This window comes from Amblyraja radiata, chromosome 7 (assembly GCF_010909765.2).
Source record: "Amblyraja radiata isolate CabotCenter1 chromosome 7, sAmbRad1.1.pri, whole genome shotgun sequence".
Taxonomy (NCBI): domain Eukaryota; kingdom Metazoa; phylum Chordata; class Chondrichthyes; order Rajiformes; family Rajidae; genus Amblyraja; species Amblyraja radiata.
In genome coordinates, this window is record NC_045962.1 from 72,986,191 (window position 1) to 73,005,562 (window position 19,372).

At 41.4% G+C, this 19,372-nt stretch overlaps 1 protein-coding gene across 1 annotated transcript; it reads right to left on the bottom strand.

Moving 5' to 3' along the window:
* Positions 1 to 1,002: 1,002 nt before the first annotated feature.
* Positions 1,003 to 18,883, bottom strand: rnd3 (Rho family GTPase 3). Its single transcript, XM_033024740.1, has 5 exons — positions 18,534 to 18,883; positions 18,123 to 18,210; positions 7,597 to 7,706; positions 2,979 to 3,113; positions 1,003 to 2,189 (listed from the first exon to the last, which is right to left on the bottom strand). The coding sequence occupies exons 1-5, from the start codon at positions 18,675 to 18,677 to the stop codon at positions 1,938 to 1,940; spliced, it is 729 nt and encodes a 242-aa protein (XP_032880631.1). The 5' UTR covers positions 18,678 to 18,883; the 3' UTR covers positions 1,003 to 1,937.
* Between the last annotated feature and the right edge of the window lie 489 nt (positions 18,884 to 19,372).

The window sequence follows — 19,372 nt, forward strand, 5'->3', positions numbered from 1 at the left end:
TGTAATCATGTATTGTCTTTCTGCTGACTTGATAGCATGCAACAAAAGCTTTTCACTGTACCTCAGTACATATAAATGAAATTCTTCATCTTGTTTGTGCCCAGGTTGTGTTGACCATGTGTCAACCTGGTTTTCCCATCTTCTTCCAAACGCTAGGCTACAGCCTTCCCATTTTCCCTACTCACATTTTCCCCGTCGAGACAATAAACATCTTCCCGTCGCATTCCCACCAAAAACAACACGAGAACCTACCCATTTCGGGGAAAAAAGATGACATCACAATGCTCCACTCCAGCAAGGAGGGGGCACTTCAGCGCTCCAACGGTGACGTCACAAGGTACTCGCAAGGCAGGACGACCTGCTCCGGGAAGGAGGGGCACTCCAGCAGCGGTTTGCAAAGCACAATGGGACAATCCAGGAGGGAGGGGCACTCAAGCGCTCGCGGGACAAGCCTTGGTCCAGGACGAGCCCGGAGATGAAGTCGGGGCCTGCACTGGAGTCCAGGCGACTGCCGAGCTGATGGCTGGAGTTTACAGCCAGGGTCGGGCAGGGTACAAGAACCAGGCCGAGTTCCAGGCCCTGGTGCTGCTCTACGACCTGGGTAGTTCCTAGGGCAGCAAACAGGTGTGAGGGGAGAAGGATGAGGGAAATGAGATAGGATGAGGAGTGGGGTGGAGGGAGAGCTCTCTTTCCCCCCCCCTCCCCCACACACGCTCAGCTCCCTCTCTATTCCCCTCCCCCTCCCGAGGGAGGGTGATGAGGAGGGAGTGCTGGGGTATGAAGAGAAATGAGCCGCACCTGCGCAGTTGGGGGCTTTGAGTGTGTGGTGCAATATTGCGTTGGGGGAAACGGGTGAGTGGTGGAATCTTGCATTGGGGGAACAGACCCAACGGGCCTGCACTTGGTCTAGTAAACTATAAAACCTCTATGTAATGAAGGATTAGCTAATCGCAGCCTCAAACAGAAATTTTCTTCCTCCACCCCAAATAATAGAAACCAAAGTGTGATCAGTTTTTTTTTTATTTGGCAAAGAAATAAGTATTCTTTGTAATAAATCATAAGCTTTAATAAGCTTAGATTAAAAATACAGTTTAGTGATACGGTATAGAAGTCTGCTTACTATAAACTGCTTGAATAAATCTAAATGGTGGCTTTTAAAACGAATTATTGCAATAATTTACATCAATACTTGATTACATTTTCCAAAAACTATACCTCAATAAATACTGCCAAAACATTAGAATGGACTTACAAACTTCCAACATTCAAAAAAATTGAAAAACACTACATTTTGAAAACATAATTTAAAGTACACAATACCTATTACAGAGAAGCTTTTGCCAGCTGTTATATACCACCCTAAAGCATCATGATGCACCAATCATACAGCATTGTTTAGTGAAGAAACTAATGTTCAGTGATGTAAAAACACTGGAATGACCTCATTTCTGCAATAATGGTCAAAGTGCAACTACAGCTTGTTACATGTTCAATATTATGTGGAGATTATTGGCCCCACCACTGGATCTTGGAAATATATCCTCAAGAACAAAGGATGGTGTTAAGTTTGCTTCCAGGTTTAACAGTTTCCTTTGCTTGCCCTCCCCTCCAATCAGGCCCGCATGCCTCATTTTATGGGTACAAGGCCTTTGCAAGTCTAACCTGGATTCCCTTAGGATTCCATCTCACTAATTCCACTGGCAGCATCTACACCCAGCTTTTTCTAAGCCAGGTCATTCCACTCTCTGAACCCCAATGTCGCACACATGAAAAGGTGAAGGATATCTTTGCAAAGGCGATTTGAGACACACTGGTATGTAAATGATGCTGCATTCTGCACGGAGTCCTTTCCTGTTTTGTCAAAATAGCCTTTCATTTCATGTCATTGTAACTTTAAGCTGATCTCTTTCCGTTTCCACTGCCCAGCCCCACCGTCTTCACATCACAGTGCAGCTTCGTGCCTTGTCCTTCCGTAAATCAGGGGACACTGAAGACAGTTCTGGTCTGCTGGGCACGTGTGAAATTCGTTTTGTAGCTCGCTTCGATTGGTTACGTTTGACATTTTTGTTTGGTTTGTTTACACAGGCCAGCGTAGCCACGTGAAAAATGTCTCTTACACTGTTCTCCGATGACAATGATGAGCATTCAATATATGTTGCTGCTCCAATCTGTTTGGCCATGTTGGTACCCTGAAGAGAAAAGAGTCATCGATTAATAAAGAATTGACAGAGTGGGCAAGATATTGTTATGTTTAATGGATCTGCATTTAAAATTTGCTTTACATTTAAAGGCTTTTTAAAAATCAATGCAGCAGTTCGTAGTCATCTTCAAACTAAGTGTCTTTGGCATAAACCATATTTTATGATCAATGTATGTGGAGAGGAACTGCAAATGTTGGTTGATACTGAAGATGGACACCAATAGCTTGAGTAACTAAGCGGGCCAGGCAGCATCTCTGGAGAAAAAGGAATTGGCGATGTTTTATTAATATTGGCGTGGAGTGCCAGATACTAGGATCCATTAAATGTATATTTTGTTTACAATACAGTCTCAGGACTGCAATTATATAGCATTGATATTAGATACGCAGATCAATTATAAGACCAATGCATTTTCATTGGTATTTCATCAGCATTTTCATTGGTCATTTGCTCTGGTATTTTATTTAATTCACATGTTTAATCAATAATGTTTTATTATTGATGTTTAATGTTTAACGCGACATTCCTAACCGTCACTGTATATCATGTTGTCACTTGCAGTCGGAGCACCAAGGGAAATTCCTTGTATGTGAATACTTGGCCAATAAACATTAGTTCATTCATTATTTTACTGCTATTAAAATTATTTTGAGTTCAGCAAGGATTTAGAGTACACTGGTACTTTTGAGCTGTGTGCCACCTTGAAAGAGAAGTACACCTATCATGCTCTTTTGTGCCAGAAAAATGGAGATCACCTAGAAGTGGAAATCTACCTACCTGATCATAAGACACTGGATTCTGTCGGTGATTGGACAACTCCACTAAGGTGGTCAGATCAGAACGCAGATCAGATTTACAGCCAACCAACAAGGTTTTTGTGTTCGGGCAAAATTCCTGGATCTCACCTTTCCACTGAAAATTCAAACAAAGTGGCAAGATTATTTATGGCAATATAGTCCATCAACCTCTCCCTCGAAAGGCAGCTTGTTAACACAGAACACAGCCGTTAAATGTTAAACCAAAGAGTATTAAGAATAATTTTATTACAGAAGACAGCAGCATGCTAACAGTTAGGGCAATATTCTCCAAGGTGTGCAGATATAGTTCAACCATGAAGGATATCCAAGGCTTGGCTGTTTATATATAACAGGACAGAGAGCTGCTGCTCTTTAAAGCATTCCAGAAGACAGGGAAAGACTGCACTGCATGCCTTCGTGCTGAGCAGGCCAAGTGTGCAAATCAATTTGCTTTAATCATTTACCACAACTCATACGATGCACAGCCAGATTAATAAACATTTTAAATGTCAGCAAGTTTCCTTTCTTATTTGTTTGCTGCCTACAAATTTAGAAATCACAATTGAAGAGTTACAAATGATTATCTTTGTTGCTCCTGCAAATGGAATCGAATCACAGAAAGAATTGTTTAGAAATGAACCAAAGATGGACACCAAGTACGGGAGTAACCCAGGCCAGCATCTCTGGAGGGAAAAGGCCTTTTTGTCCCCCGGAGAGCAGAGTTACTCCAGCATTGCGTCTCTAGGGCAGGCATTATTTATTTTAATATGTGCATTTGAGAGACTTGAATGATTTGTAGTTGCCACTCAAGATCATGGATGACTTGTTTCCACTCTGGGTTTGCGTGTCAAACTCATGCAAAAGGGGAATGAGGGAAGCTGGAGAAAGTCCACTCCTTCTGCAGGGAAGGATGAGACTCCTGACCTCAATGCATGGCCAGGGAAACCCAATTCTATCCTGCTGCTGCACCGCAGATTGGATCAGTCATGGGCCAGACGTTCCCAGGAATCAACGAGAATGGTTCAAGGAAAATTAGAATACACACTTGAACCCTTTTCTCTGCCTGTCTAGTAATCCCTTCCTCTGAAAGTCAGATTAGCATCTGCCTTGGGCTACATCTGTTAAGGCATGCAAATGATGCAGGCTACCTAAAGTAGCAACAAGGTAGGAACATAGACCCAAGTATCAATTATGACAACCTGTAATAAGATGGCACCTTTACATTGAAAAATGCCCCAACACACTTCATGTTAACATAATCAAACTGAAGGAATAAAAACTTGGGCCTGGAGGTAGAAATGTAGAAAGCCATCTCCAGGAAGAGCAAGAGAGGAACCTCCAGAGCTCAAGACCTAGTTTAATGATGGGCTGAATGCAGTGGGTGATTCGTAAAAGGTTAGGTGCAAAATGTTGTGCTGGAGAGGAAGTGAATCTCTGTCAATGTCCTGAGGTTCATAAGCTGAGACGTTGGATGAGTTGGGGTCAGAGAGAAGGATTTGAACACAAGGATGCAAATTAATGTAAAAATCAAGGTACTAATGACTATTGGATTTTAAGCCAGAAAGGTCAAGGTAATAGGGTTCAAGGTGTTGAATTTAACAAACACCAAGGTTATAAGCGAAAAACACAAAAGTGTATTCCGATAAAATGCAAGGAATCATGGGATTTGTCAAAAGTCACAAGTGATAAAAACTCTCGGCAGCCGTGCCGCACGTGGACACAGACTTGTGCCTCATCTGCATCCAGGACCGAACCCGGGTCTCTGGCGCCACAATCGCTGCCGAATCGCCACTGGACCATCCCCGTCCCCTCCAGAGTGTCCTTACTTAACTACAAAGTCACCAATCTGTCTGTATGCATGCTGGCTTGAATGTTTTGTTAGTCCTTCCTATTTTATCTAGGGCCCTTACATTTTCCCTTTGCTTCTACTGTTTCAAAGAGAACAATTGCAGCATATCCAATTTTTCTTCGTTTGACATTTTATCATCCTCAAAGACACTAATATTTCCTAGGGAAGGTACAAAAGTGTTCACAAGCCACTAGAGCAGTGGTTCCCAACGTGGGGCGTACACCCCACAGGGGGGCAATTTTATTTTTAAGGGGGGAAATTGAGCGCGACTGAGGAGGTCTGGGTCCAAATTTTCGATTTTTATTTTTTGGGATTTTCCATCAGGTAAACATATGTAGTTTATGTTTCAGATGTTATTTTGAGTAAATAATTTTTTGGGGGTAAAAGGGGGGGGGGGGGGCATCAGGATTTTAGAGGTGATTAGGTGGGGCATGGCCAAAAAAAGGTTGGGAACCGCTGCACTAGAGCAAACATTAAACATTTTCATATCTTCCTAGGAATTGTTAGAGTATATTTGAGGTTGCCACAATGAGAAAATAGTGCAGAGCGACTAAAATAATGACCAACACATGGATCACTACTACAAAGAGCCAGCGTAACTAGTGCAAATTGACAACGACTCCATTTAATGAGCATTTTTCACACACTGGACCAGTTATCACTTTTTAAATGATCAATCATTAAGCATTGAAATTCCTGCACTCTTTACAATTCTGCTCCAGAATTTTTCATTAAATCATAATTAATAAAATGATCAGCAAAATGATTAAAACAACGCTCCATTCAATATCCCACTGAGCCAGAGCCAGTGCAGTTGTAATACTAATTGTGTTAGGTATTGCCTCTATCTTTCAACCCAAGATATTGGTTATGCATGAGGAAAACAACATGAAATGCAATCGTAGTGGCAATAAAGCTACAACCAGCCTCCACCTAGACTATCTCAATGGGAAGGTGAAAGATAAAAGAACACCAGGGATTTGGTATATTAATTCCCAAGCCAATTGGATTTATAAACAAAAGAAACAACAGGCTGGCAGGAGGTCACCCCCCAATAATATTTTATGTTGGATCAAATGTAAAAGCTCAAAATCCAGACTGAGCAGAATACCAGCAACTGGAGAAGCTTAGAACGTTAGTCAGTGGTCTCGCAACCACTATAACGGGCTATAACACCAACTACACAAAATGAACCAACTCTGGTTTTTACACATTTTCCCCTTTCAGATTATATTATTCCAAATAATGGAAACATTGCATGGGACTGGAGAAATGAGCCAAAGGCGAGACAGTATTTTACAAATTGTTTTAAAGTTGGGTCAACTGAGTGTTGATCCCAGCTTCTATCAAATTAGTCATATACATCCCCTATACAAATTTGAATGCACAGCGATACCCAAGACCAATACCAAAGACCGAGACAGGTCTGGCACTTCCTGCTTATTACCCTTTATGGCCAGTCTCTTTGCAATCATCCTCGTGACTCAGCAACTAATCCCAGGCCTTGTGAGTCAAGTTTTTACAAGTATGCAAAAGACTGCAAACAAATTCAAGCCTCTCCAGCAGTCAAGTATTCCAGATAATGTACACAAAGCTGCTATTCGATTGCTCATTTAAAGAGATACAGTGCCTTCTATAATGTTTGGGACAAAGACCCATCACTTATTTATTTGCCTCTGTACTCCACAATTTGAGATTTGTAATTTAAAAAATAAATGTTTTAAATCACATGCAGTTAAAGTGCACATTGTCAGATTTTATTAAGGGTCATATTTATACATTTTAGTTTCACCATGTAGAAATTACAACTGTGTTTATACAGTCCCCCCATTTCAGGGTACCATGTTTGGGACACATGGCTTCATAGGTGTTTGTAATTGCTTGTATCCATTTTGTTTAATGGTTAAATATTGCAAACAAGCCTAAATAGATTTCCAAAATGTAGAACACAATAATCTAAGTTAATCAACATCAAAGTTAAATTGGTAACAAGCCCACAACAAAGTGCCTCTGGCTGTGTTACTCAGTGTAAAAAACACAGGGAATCCAAATGCTCTTCTTCAGTACTCCTAATATTTCTTAGCTGTTAAAAAAAAGCTAAGGTTGGTAGCTTGAAGGCAGACACAGCTGTGTTGACAATTCTATTCCAATTACATCACCATGTTCCTCCAAGGTCAACTCATTTCCGGGGCGAACTAGTCATTGTTCATATCTATATAGTCATTGGGCCGGGCACTATCAGTCACTCAAGCTTCTTTTAGTAAATGCATCAGTATCAGCTTCAAATGAGAGCATTCTCTACATGGTCACAAGCATTTTGACTTGCCAGGACAATGTGCAGTAGATTTAGAAAAAGGGTATATTTTCAACATAAACATAACAGCATGTGTATATGTGTTTCAAAAAACAAACCCTAAAGATGGCTAACGAAGGAGTTTCAAATCAAGTTATTAGTCCAAGATTGGAAGTTCATAGGTTCTAGCGTAATTAGGCCATTCAGCCCATCAAGTCTACTCCGCCATTCAACCATGGCTGATCTATCTTTCCCTCTCAACCCCATTCTCCTGCCTTTTCCCCATAACCCCTTAATACCATTCCAATGAGGAAATTGGTGTGAAGATGTGAAATCAGTTCCTCTGTGCATCAGGATACAAGGCAAACCAATTCTTTGTTCCAAATATTTATCCCCAAGTCATAATTAAATATCCTGAATGTTAAATATGGAAAGTCCCTTCTTTATCACACCTACCTTCTTAAGCACACTGTCGAGGGTCTCCGGGCGACTTATATCAAAACAAATCAAAACGGCATCCGAATCTGGGTAGGAAAGTGGTCGGACATTATCGTAGTAGGGTGAACCTGAATAAAGCAAAGACAAAACATCAGTATCACAATAATCATTTTGCACAAAGTATACACATCAAAACGCAGCTAGCAGACAAGATGCAGAAATCTGGAACAAAAAACTGCTAGAAGAAATCAGCAGGTGAATCTGCATCTATGGAGGCAAAGGGATGGTTGATGTTTCAAGCCAGGATCCTGCATCCTGCTCTCAATTATCCCTTTTCCTCCATGGACGTTGCATGACCCACCAAGTTCTTCCAGCAGCAGGATCACATTAAAATGGAGCATGAAAATCAGTCTTCAGTTTCTTAATTGAATAAGTTTCAAGTTGGGAAATATTTTTTCCTGGTAGCTCAAATCAAGCACAAACGTTTGTGAAAAGGAACACACTGCAGTTTCAATGAAGTTATAATTACCATCTCTATGGCTGGTAAATCAGGAACTGTGGGGACTCATTACCATAGAAGCAGATAAACATGTTAGTTTAACACCACAATACATGTGCCTCCAGTGTATACATGGCATTTCTTCAAATAAATGAATTAATTGATGAAACCTTTCAAAGTCAATCCGTAAAGAATGATGACCTTCTCAACCAATATTCACAAGTAAAACTACTTGCATTTTACATAGAAAAATCCTGTTTGGGATCATGGACAAAGTCTCCTGCAATTTAATCCCTGTTGCAATTGGGGTTACTAAACAACCCTATCCAATCTCAAAATCTCCTAGTCCCAGAGATTACTTCAACATTTTCTAACAGGAAACCACAAGCAACTAACTTGACTAGAAGACTGAATAACTTGAGCAAACATTAGCATTTGCAGACATGCAGATATGAGATCAAAGTTCAAGAAGGAACTGCAGATGCTGGAAGATCGAAGGTACACTCCGAGATCAAAGTTCAATTGGTTTCACCACAGCTCCCAATTACGTAACCAAATAGCCTCCTTTAGCAATGTACTCAGAAGGATGAATATCAACCATCTTCAATATATGGCACACATGAATCCTTTATGTCACTTGAATGGGCAACAATAACCTGGCATACCTTTGTTACCCATGGATTGACTATCCCAGGGTCCCTCAGGCCTAGCTCCAATCTTCCATAAATTTTGTGCAAGAAAGAACTGCAGATGCTGGTAAAATCGAAGGTGTACACAAAATGCTGGAGTAACTCAGCGGGTGAGGCAGCATCTATGGAGAGAAGAAATGGGCGACGTTTCGGGTAGAGACCCTTGTGCATTTAGTAAAAATCAGTGAAGAAGTCAGCTGCCTACATTCCCATATACCCACTAGCCTTGGACACGCTGATCTACTTTGGTGCCTGCCATTATCCAGCTCCATTTTAAAATGTAAAAAATATTTTTCAACTTCTCCAGCTCTGTCCTCCTCCATCACTCCCACCCTCTGATCTCCATGGTCTAGTTCTGGCTCCTTAAGCACTATTTTTGATTTTAACAATGGTAGCTGTATATCTAGCAGTCTAAGCTACAACCTCCTGTCCCTTCACTAAATCTCCCCCCTCCCCCCATACTCTTTCAAACCTCACTCTGGGCCACTTCATTTCTACATGTGGAATGACGTCAAAAATGTCTCTTGATAATACTTGGCCAGCACTTGGGAATACTTTACCGCAATAAGGAGACCTACTAGTTTCTGATAATGACAGGTCTTCCTTCACACCAAAAGTGAAGGAACAACCTTGATTGTGCCACTATCTCCAAGGTGCACTCACATTCAAAGCCATGAGTGCTACCACCAACTAGTAATTAAACAAAAATAGTGAAAAATAAAGCATTCTAATAACTAATATGAACAAAACACACTTTCTACAATAACTAACCATATACCTCTCTCCAGTTGAAGAGAAAAGCAATAATGCCTTTGGTACCAAACGAATAGTCAATGGCATTAGAGCAGAAGATCCTCCTACCAAAAAGTTGTGAAGTTTACAAGTAATTTGCATGACATCATTTCTAATGAGTAATGAGTGAGAAGGAAACAAAACAAAATCATGAGGAATAGATCAGGTAGATGCACAGAATCTCTTGCCTAGAGTAGGGGAATCGAGGACCAGAGGACATAGGTTCAAGGTAAAGGGGAAAAGATTTAATAGGAATCTGAGGGGTAACTTTTTCACACAAAGGGTGGTGGGTGTATGGAACAAGCTGCCAGAGGTAGCCGAGGCTGGGACTATCCCAATGTTTAAGAAACAGTTAGACATGGATAGGACAAGTTTGGAGGGACATGGACCAAAGTTGGGCCAAATGGTGTTTCCACACTGTATCACTATGACTCTAACAAAGTTTGGTAGCTTAACAAGCTGTATTGAAACTGGCTTAATATCTTTGCCCTGCTGACAGACCTCCTATGGAGATGGCAAAACTGCTAGCCCTCATCTAGTCACCAAGTATCTTAGAACAGTTTTATGTCTATCTACAACAGCTCAAACAGACTTTGCAACTGGACAGACAGAATCACTTATGCTGGCCTAAGTCACTTCTGTCCACAACTGCACCCCACCAACAACTCAGTTTGTTCTCTCAGCCAACCCAGTCACTTCCACTGGTTACAGAGTTATTTAAATGAATTGATTCTGGGGACAACTGCATTTCTACAATTGTCATCTCCACTCACAATGTTCTAAGTGCTCCATTTGAATGATGTGCCTGTACAGTTGTAGCTGTGCCATTTCATAGTGCAGCTGAACACATTTAAAGCCCTTTTCAGAAAGTGATAGCATTAGATTTATGAACAAAGAAACAGGGACTGAATGAAGCATCAGCCTTGCCATTTGGTGAAGCAGCAGGTGTGGGTCAAGAATGAAAGACTAAAATCACAGTGAAGTCAAGCTCTGAAAGGCTAGCATTAGCCATTAAATGCAGCATTATCACTTCAGCACAATAGGATCAGCTTAATGTACTGAGCTTAGAATGCACATTAAAATGAAGCAAGTTATTAACTACTGACAAAGGCCTCTGAATGCTCTACCTTCGTATTCTCAGAGTTTTCCATTCATTTTCTGACAAGTACTGCCCTGTGCTGTAGCTTTGCATTGTAATACCCATCAATCAAACCAATTGGGCTGGGTTGAAGGCTACAGCAGGAGAGAGCAGCTTCCTCATCAACCCACATTCAGTCGGGCAAGTCAACCTGGTGCAATTAGTTTGCTTTTTCTTAAAGAAGATTCAATCTCAACTTCCCAGCGTTCCTATGGCCAGTACTGGAATAATGAACAAAGCTAATGTGGCCTGACTGGCTCTTTCCAAATTGAGTTATCATCTTTGTAATGCATCAATGTACGAGCAACTAGTAGGGATAAACAGACGCAATTGATTTAATTGCCATCCCCTTGGAAACAGACAAAATCAGTGAGAATCTCCTACCATAAGAAAATCCAGCAGGTATGCAGACTACTTAAATTAAGGTATCTACTGCCATATGGAATTTCAGAGCTGTGAATCCAATTCCATATTAAGGAAGTGTCCTTTACTGGATTGTATCAAGTTTTACACCCCATATCACACAATGCTCGACAAGAGAGGACAGAGGGAAAACATTTATATTTCAGACCCATAATCTTTCTTCAAACATGCCTTTGCTAGAAAGTCTCCAAAGGATGCTGCCTATCCTGTGATCACCATTTCTGATCTTATTGCACATTTCAGGCATCAACAGCATTATTAATGCAAGTTATTCATTAATTCAATTGCTTCCCTCAATTAAGCCACTTTCAAATCTTGCACACTATTACATTTTGTCCACATTATCAACCACTTTCCCTTGCACACATATTGGTGAACACTCATGGAGTAAAGTGCTTGGAAAATAATAATAATAATAGGAAGATCCCAATACTAATGTTGCTCCACATTGTAAAAAAAACTGCTTTCATGTTCAAGAGTGATCAACGCATGACCCAACAAATCTCATATTTCCATTTCTCTGGCAATAGTTGTAATGAATATTTAGTTTCATCTTTAAATGTACTGACTCTTTTTCATTTGATAATTAATGCAATCCTTTCTGGTTCACATATAGCAGTTAGAATTCCCACAGTGAAACTAAAACTAATTTACTTCTCAATTTCACAGACATTCCCATGCGAGATTAACTGTAACCCAATCGCTCATTACTGATCATCCAAGAACAGTATTTAATGCAGTTGCACATGGACACCACAAACACTTTTAGTAATGAAAACTCAATCCAAGGGGCTGTGGAAAACAGTGATCATTTGCAGTATCTCACTGTGGAATTTATCATCACAGCTTGCAACTAAACCCTGCCATTCAGGAGCACCAGCAAGATTCAAGCATAAAGGCAGCAGTGCTAGGCCCAGAGCATTGCGTTTAATCATGACGGAGGTTTGAGGGATCATGCACATGTTGAAGCTAAACTGGGATTTAATTAAGTAATGGGAGAGGATCAGTAGAAGTCACTAAACTAAATCAAAATGACTGCAAAGTTCAGGAAGTATCATTAGTTTGGGAATTGTTCCAGTAGCTAAAATAGGTGGCAAGTCTCACCTTGGCAAAGATCAATGAAATGCAGTTCGGTTCTTTAGTACTTGGAGCATAATTAGAAGCCAAGGTTAACCTCACCTGATAATTCTACTGATAGATCAAATGAAAGTGCCCAACTCGCTAAGGTCTACAAGTCAGTATCTAACAATATCCCTCCGGGGATATGGATGCATGTTGGTTTGTACCAGTTTTTTTTTTTAAAAAGACAACAACAAAATCACTCATCTAGAGACGTGTTCAAATCCCATTCTAACAGCAATAAAATTAATCTCAAATAAAGGAAACATCAGGGTCAGAAACAGTGACCCCAGTGTCATTAAACACTTCCGATGCTCTAATGTCTTTCAGGAAAGGAGTCATAGTGCGACAGTGTGGAAACAGGCCCTTTGGCCCAACTTGCCTACACTAGTCAACATGTCCCAGCTACACTAGTTCCACCTGCCTGTGTTTGGTCCATATCTCTCTAAACTTGTCCAATCCATGTACCCGTCTGTTTCTTAAAAATTGGGATAGTCCCATCTCAACTACCTCCTCTGGCAGCTTGTTCCATACACCCACCACCCTTTGTGTGAAAGTTACCCCTCGGATTCATAATAAATCTTTTTCACTGCACCTTAAACCTATGTCCTCTGGTCCTCGGTTCACCTACTCGGGACAAGAGACTCTGTGCATCCACCCAATCTATTCCTCTCATGATTTTATACACTTCAATTAGATCACCCCCTCATCCTCCTATGCTCCAAGGAAGAGAGTCACAGCCTGTTCAACCTCTCCCTATAGCTCAGACCCTTTGGCCTTGGCAACATCCTTGTAAAAGAGAACTTGTATTCCTTGTTCAGTCTGATGTACATGGTCACTGGCAAAGAAGCATGATAGACTTAACTACCCACTCAAACAAATAAACAGGACAATATGTGATGGACACTGGTCTTGACAGTGATACTCAATAATTAAGCCTAAACAGCTAAAATGAGTTGGTGAGAAAAAATAATTAGATAGACAATTTGAATTTCACTGCATTGCACACCTGCTCACACAAGCTACATTATCACTGGATACCTTCAATCCTAGCTTTCATGATCACATTGAAATGAAGTTGTACTAAGTCACCAGGTGCTTGCGGTCTACAAAAGTATTGGATTTCCTCAACTTCATATTGTTCTTGAACTTCAACTAGTTAATGAAATTCATGATAGTCTACTAGAGCAGCTGTCTCGTCTCATCTCATCTGTCCCACAAAAATATGTTCTTGGAACTGACTATCAAATGGAACAGGCATGCACCCAATCTAGCTGATATTCAGTGCACAATCCAAAACTAATTTAGCATCTGCAGTTCCTTCTTGAACACTAATGCAAGTCGGTTGGAATTAATTGTACTCGGTACGCGAGTTGTAATTCATGAGGGGAACACAATATCAATAATTATGAATTTAAGAACATGCCCCATTATGTCGCATTAGCAAATTATAAACAATATTAATAATGAAAAGGGATTAGCACGGTTATAAACTATTTAATTGTTAGTGTTTTTAAATTATATTAAGCTATCATTAAAGCATTACACAATTTCATTTTGATCCATTTAAAAGTAATTAAAGCAAAATGTATATTATTTTTTGATGATACAAACATTACTACAGAACCCAAGACAAATAATCTTCACCAGAACTCCAATGCCTAAAGAATAGCCAGCACTTCCCACAAAAGGATGTGGATCATATATCTTTCACCCATCTTGTTAGAACCAGATAAGGAAGTATTGATTTGGAACACCATTTTATTAATCCTGGTTGAAACAAGGTTAGGGACCCAAGTCCACTGTCAACAAGATAAGTTCATCTTTACAAAGCACTGAATCAGAGAACCTGTTTAAAATAATGAGTGGTGGCCCTGAAAAAGTTGTGCCCTTCATACAATGAAATGCATTTGGCTAAGAGGCCCCTCTCTAAATGTAAATTGTTTGCTCCCATTCCAATTTGAAAATTATAATCAGTCACTGGAATTATGCATTGAGTATCACCTCTGGCATCACTACTGCATGTTCCAACAATAGGACACTCAACCAAAAAGGACAAACAATTCAAGTTGCCAGCTAAGCTTAATGTGTTTATTACTACATTCCATCAAAAAACCACAGCTTGCAGTCAGTAATGAGAATCTAATGAGAATTTTACTGTTCCAAAGTAAAATGTTAATCCTGTACTTCACAATCCAAATATTGCAATCAAATCTTTTTAACAAAGATTTACTAATGAAAGTGGTTAACTATTCATCCAAACTAACTTTAACGGAATCAACAGACCTAACTGTTGAGCCCTCCAGAGGCGTTGTGGCCCTTGCTCAATGAAACACCAGCGAAGTGAGGAGCCCACCTGATAACCCCAATGAGTTTGTTAACATGTGGGTAACTTATCATTGCATATGGAGCTAGTCACTGTCCTTAGCACGTGCGTATAAGCAGTTTAGATTCAACCTTGGCCTTGTCTTGTTGGTTGAGCGCTTATCCTGGTGTTATAGCACAAGTACTTTGTGTGTTAATTGTAATTTGAAGGCTCCAACAATAATAGCTTGAGATTGGGCCAGAACTGTCACTACCACCAATGTTGTAGAAAAAACTAGTTGTTCTTTCCTTTCCTGGACATTGAATGGCCCTGTTGACATTAGGCCAACAATGTCTAGCTGTGGATAGTGACGGTGCAGAATTCAGTAATAAAGAGCAGGACAATTTTATTTATCACCGAAGGACATTTTTCAGTTCACCTCTTGGAAAAAAAAAAAAAATCAGTATTAGTGCTCAAGTAAAACCAAGACACTGGGGTGCAGAATTGAAAGCCCCAGACCCATGGAAAAGCTATTTTGCATTAGCAGGCAAACAATTTTAAAATAATCAACCAAAACTTCAAAAGGCTATTTGAAAGCACTCGCTTTGATTCAGTGGGGAACACAATGTTTCAGATTGCATAGCTGGTACAATGGTGCAACATTGGAGAGTGACAAGTAATCAATTGGCCTGGAATAAGGAGCTGAGTAACTAACTGCCCCCTCCCCCACCAGTTGCAAAAGGGTTGCAGCCATAAGTAGGTTAGCAGCTGGCGGATTTAACCAATTGCCACCAAATAAAGTTGTCTGATAGAATTCTTATTTTTTTAATGCCATTGAAGAACACCAAAGTTATTGGAAATTCCTAACATTACTGAAGGAAGAAAAGCAACATTTTGATGAAGCTGCTACATCATCAAAATTTGGCACGGGCACTCAAAATCCATTCCTCATTTTAATGTCATAGAAAACATTAAAATGTGTAACTGTTAAGTTGCAAGTTGATGTAATGACTAATGAAATGTTTCAGAATGCACTGCCCAACCAGTTAGCTGCTGGATAGATGCCCTTTGATCTAAAAAATCCAATGTAATCACGAGGGTAAAGATGTGTAATTTTAATAGATACCATCTATTTCCTAATGTGTTGTATTTCCTAATCCGATTTTAGCACCAATCATTCTTCAAATGCATCCACCGTAACTGGGTACAAGACTGGTTGTTATTATTGGTTATAATTGGAGTTTCAAAATGTGTGCGAAAGATAGGAAATGTCACCAGCTTCATGAAAATTAGACTTCAACATAACTATCCCTTCATTTAAATAAAACGGACAGAACGATATCAGTAGTTAGGAAACATGCGTCCAGTCACAATCTCTCTCTCTCTCTCTCTAGAGAGAGAAAAGCACAAATGGTAACCAAATTGTATAGGGGGCGATATTCTTCTCCCGCTGTTTCTGTTAGTAAAGCGATTGATTTAAGCTCCGGACAGTCTTTATGGGTTGTTAGCGCAATTCCTGGCATACCAGTCTGGAAAGGGAAAATGCCAGCGCTCTCGCCAGCAGCGGCCTCTGCAGTCCGTCTGCGTTTTTATTATTTTATGTCTATGTTTTAATGTAGTTTTTGTTATTTTTGTTGGGGTATGTGTGTGGGGGGGTGGGGGTGGTGTGGGGGGGAGGGGGAAACTTTTAAATCTCTCCCTGCACGGGAGACCCGACCTTTTCTTTGTCGGGTCTCCGTTGTCGTTGGGGCTGCAACGAGGAGCGGCCTCCAACAGGAAAACCGGGGACTCCAGTGCCGAACTCACCTCACCGTCGCGGAGCTGGCCGAGTCCAGAGCGGGTGGAGCTGTGGTGGACGCTGCTGCGACCCGACCCCCGGAGATTCGGTGGCTGCAACTGCGGGTTTGGCGGACGGCACCGGGAGCCCGCGGGTCCCTGCTGGGTGACCGCTTTTCGGGGCTTCCGCAACGGCGACTTCTCCCGCCCGAGTTGCGGGGTTGAAGAGCTCCTGGAGCGGGGCCTTACAGCACCGCCCCGCGCGGCTTGGAATGGCGGCGGGCTGCGAGCGCGCGCCGGGGGCTCTAACACCAAGACCCGGTGCGCGAACTTGCATCACCCGGCGTGGTTTAATGGCCACGGGACAATTCGCCATCGCCCGCCGGGGGCTTTGACTTTGACTCTGACATGGGGGGGAGAGTGCAGTGGAGAGAGAAGTTTTTTTGGCCTTCCATCACAGCAATGTGATGGATGTTTATGTAAAATATGTTGTGTCTTGGGTCTATTTGTTGTAATGTATGGCTGCAGAAACGGCATTTCGTTTGGACCTCACGGGGTCCAAATGACAATAAATTGAATTGTATTGTATTGTATTGTATTGTATATTTGAAGAATGCCTGATGGACACAAACTTCTGCAAGCAATTAAACTCCCTTGGTGGTTATCTCGGCCCTTTGATGTGCCTTAATGACAGCACTTGCATTCTGTCTTTTAAAAAGACAGCTCAGTCCCGAACAGACTAGCTAAACATTTTGTGCCATCTTACACGCGGCGATTGCTCTCTTCTTTAAATACAACATAACCACCGCATGGAATGCGCCCACACAGCGCTCCGTTAAGTACATTGTGTGAGCTGGTGGTAACCGATTTCAGCGATTTGATATACAATTAGATCCATATATCACAACGAGCATGGTTTTAATTAACCAACTCAATGTACATTTTAAATCCATTGCAGGAACGCGGAATATTTGAGAAAAGGAAATGTATTCAGTATACAATCCACTTTCCTCATCTGAGGCCGGAGTTGAATTTCATTGGAAGTATCATTGAATGCTTGGCTTTTAAAATGATCTACGTTTCACCGAGAGCAACGAGGAGAATCTTTGTTTCTTCCCGACATCACGTTCCCCGGTCTCCCAATGCCTTTGAACTGAAAAGCTAGATAACAGCAGGGAGAGCGGACACACAATTCCCCGCTGTAATATACTTTATCACCACCCCCACCTCCAAACTTTCGCTCATAAAGTACTGGGCAAACAAGGCGTGGGTTTTATCTACCTGCGTTCCTTCTAAACTGGCGTCATCACCGCGCCCTTCTTTAATTGAGGAAACCAACAAAACCAAATTCCAAATTATATCCTAAGCCACTAAAAATAAATTCTTCTTGTCCAGGGGAAATCCTTTGTTGCATACATTTTTGGAAGGCAGGGTGGTGCGAGTCTAATCGACAATGAAGATAAAACGCCCCGAAACATTTTACTCCTTTCTTTAAAATAGCTGTGCGATAAGCCAATGAGACGTTTATCTAACTAGTAGCCGGTTAGGAAAGAGATCCAGAGTTTACAGATGCAGAGTTGACTCAAAACCGGAAAAAAAAAAATCGCAGACACAAAATAACTGGGGTAACTCAGCGGGACAGACAGCATCTCTGGAGAGATGGAATGGGCGATGTTTCGGGCCGAGACCCTTCTTCAGACTGGAAAAAAGATCGCGTCCGATTTAATCCACCACATAACGTGAACTCCCTGAGAAAGACAGAGTTTGTAACAACGCAAATCCAGAAGCTAGGAGACTTCTTACCTGAAGTATCCCAGAGACTCAGCTCTATTCTCTGCGTTTCAATTTCAAAGCTTGCTGTGTAATTTTCGAAGACGGTGGGTACGTAACTCTAAACACAGAGAATGTGAAAAGCTTTAGAGTATATAGACTTAAATATTTAAATTAAATTAAGCTAGTCCAAGCACCGGGGAATGTTTAACAATTCAGTAGCGAATGTAATCACTAAACTTAAATTAAAATTAAATTTAATCTTCAGATTAAATCACTAAAAAATATACGTGAAATAGTTTAAAATAAAGTTCAGGTAGTAGCCCTACAGCAATCATTACATTAGGAAATGTTAAAACATAATAAAATGGGTGTAATTTTCATGCAGGTGCACCTCAAAATTCAGTAATCAGCCAGACTGAGGAAACCGGATTGGTAACATACCTCCGGGAAACAATCCTTGGCGAAAACGTGCAGCAAAGCTGTCTTTCCACATTGACTGTCGCCCACCACAACTATCTTGCATTTCACGGTTTGATTATCCATCGCGTTTTTGGTGAGTTTCTGGCTTGATCTTCTTTCCTTCATTGACGTGGATTTGGAAGGTGGGTTAGAAATAATTAAATTTCTCGCTGGGCTGCTTGCTGTAAGCGTGCGGCTGCCTTCACAACAAAGACTGGAAACAGGAGACCGATTCCTCTCCCCTGAAACAGCGAGCCCCGAGAGCTGTTGCTGCTGCTGCCTTGACCTGTGCAACTGCCCAACACGGTTCCTCACTCTGGCGGTGCGCACCTCCTGATATAACATCTCGCTGCCAATCAGTTAGTCTCCGCCTACCTTCCATATAAGGACTGCCTTCGTTCCATTCGTTCCATGGAGTCGCGATGGCTGCTGGGACTTGTAGTCCTGTGTGCAACTTCGGTCGCTGTCTGCCAAGTGAATGCGGACTACAGCTCCCGAAGCCACCCTTCCCTACCAGCCACCGCCCTTGTCCCGCCCCCACCGTGCGTTGATTGGCTCTCCGTTAATCGTCTTGCAGTGCCCGCCCTCCGAGTGAGCCGTTTGGCTACCTGGCCTGTCAATCATACCACAGACGCTGCTCCTGCAATTCCAGATCTATTTCCCACCACTGGTCGTGCATGCATGGAACTTTAAATGTTACCGATATTGCAAATGCAAAGAGAAAAATCTGCAGTCAAAATGTCATTCCCGTTGTTCCCACCGAGGCGGATTTTTTTTTTCATTTTGTGATGATTATTGCTCACCTTCGTCTCCTCACTTTC

Bases quoted from the DNA above. Each gene is read 5' to 3' on its own strand.
- rnd3 (XM_033024740.1), bottom strand. From the start codon at position 18,677: ATGAAGGAAAGAAGATCAAGCCAGAAACTCACCAAAAACGCGATGGAT. The intron at 18,211-18,533 runs GTATGTTACCAA...CTCTGTGTTTAG, and splicing joins CCAAGGATTGTTTCCCGGAG to AGTTACGTACCCACCGTCTT. The intron at 3,114-7,596 runs GTAGGTGTGATA...TTGAATTTTCAG, and splicing joins TCGACAGTGTGCTTAAGAAG to TGGAAAGGTGAGATCCAGGA.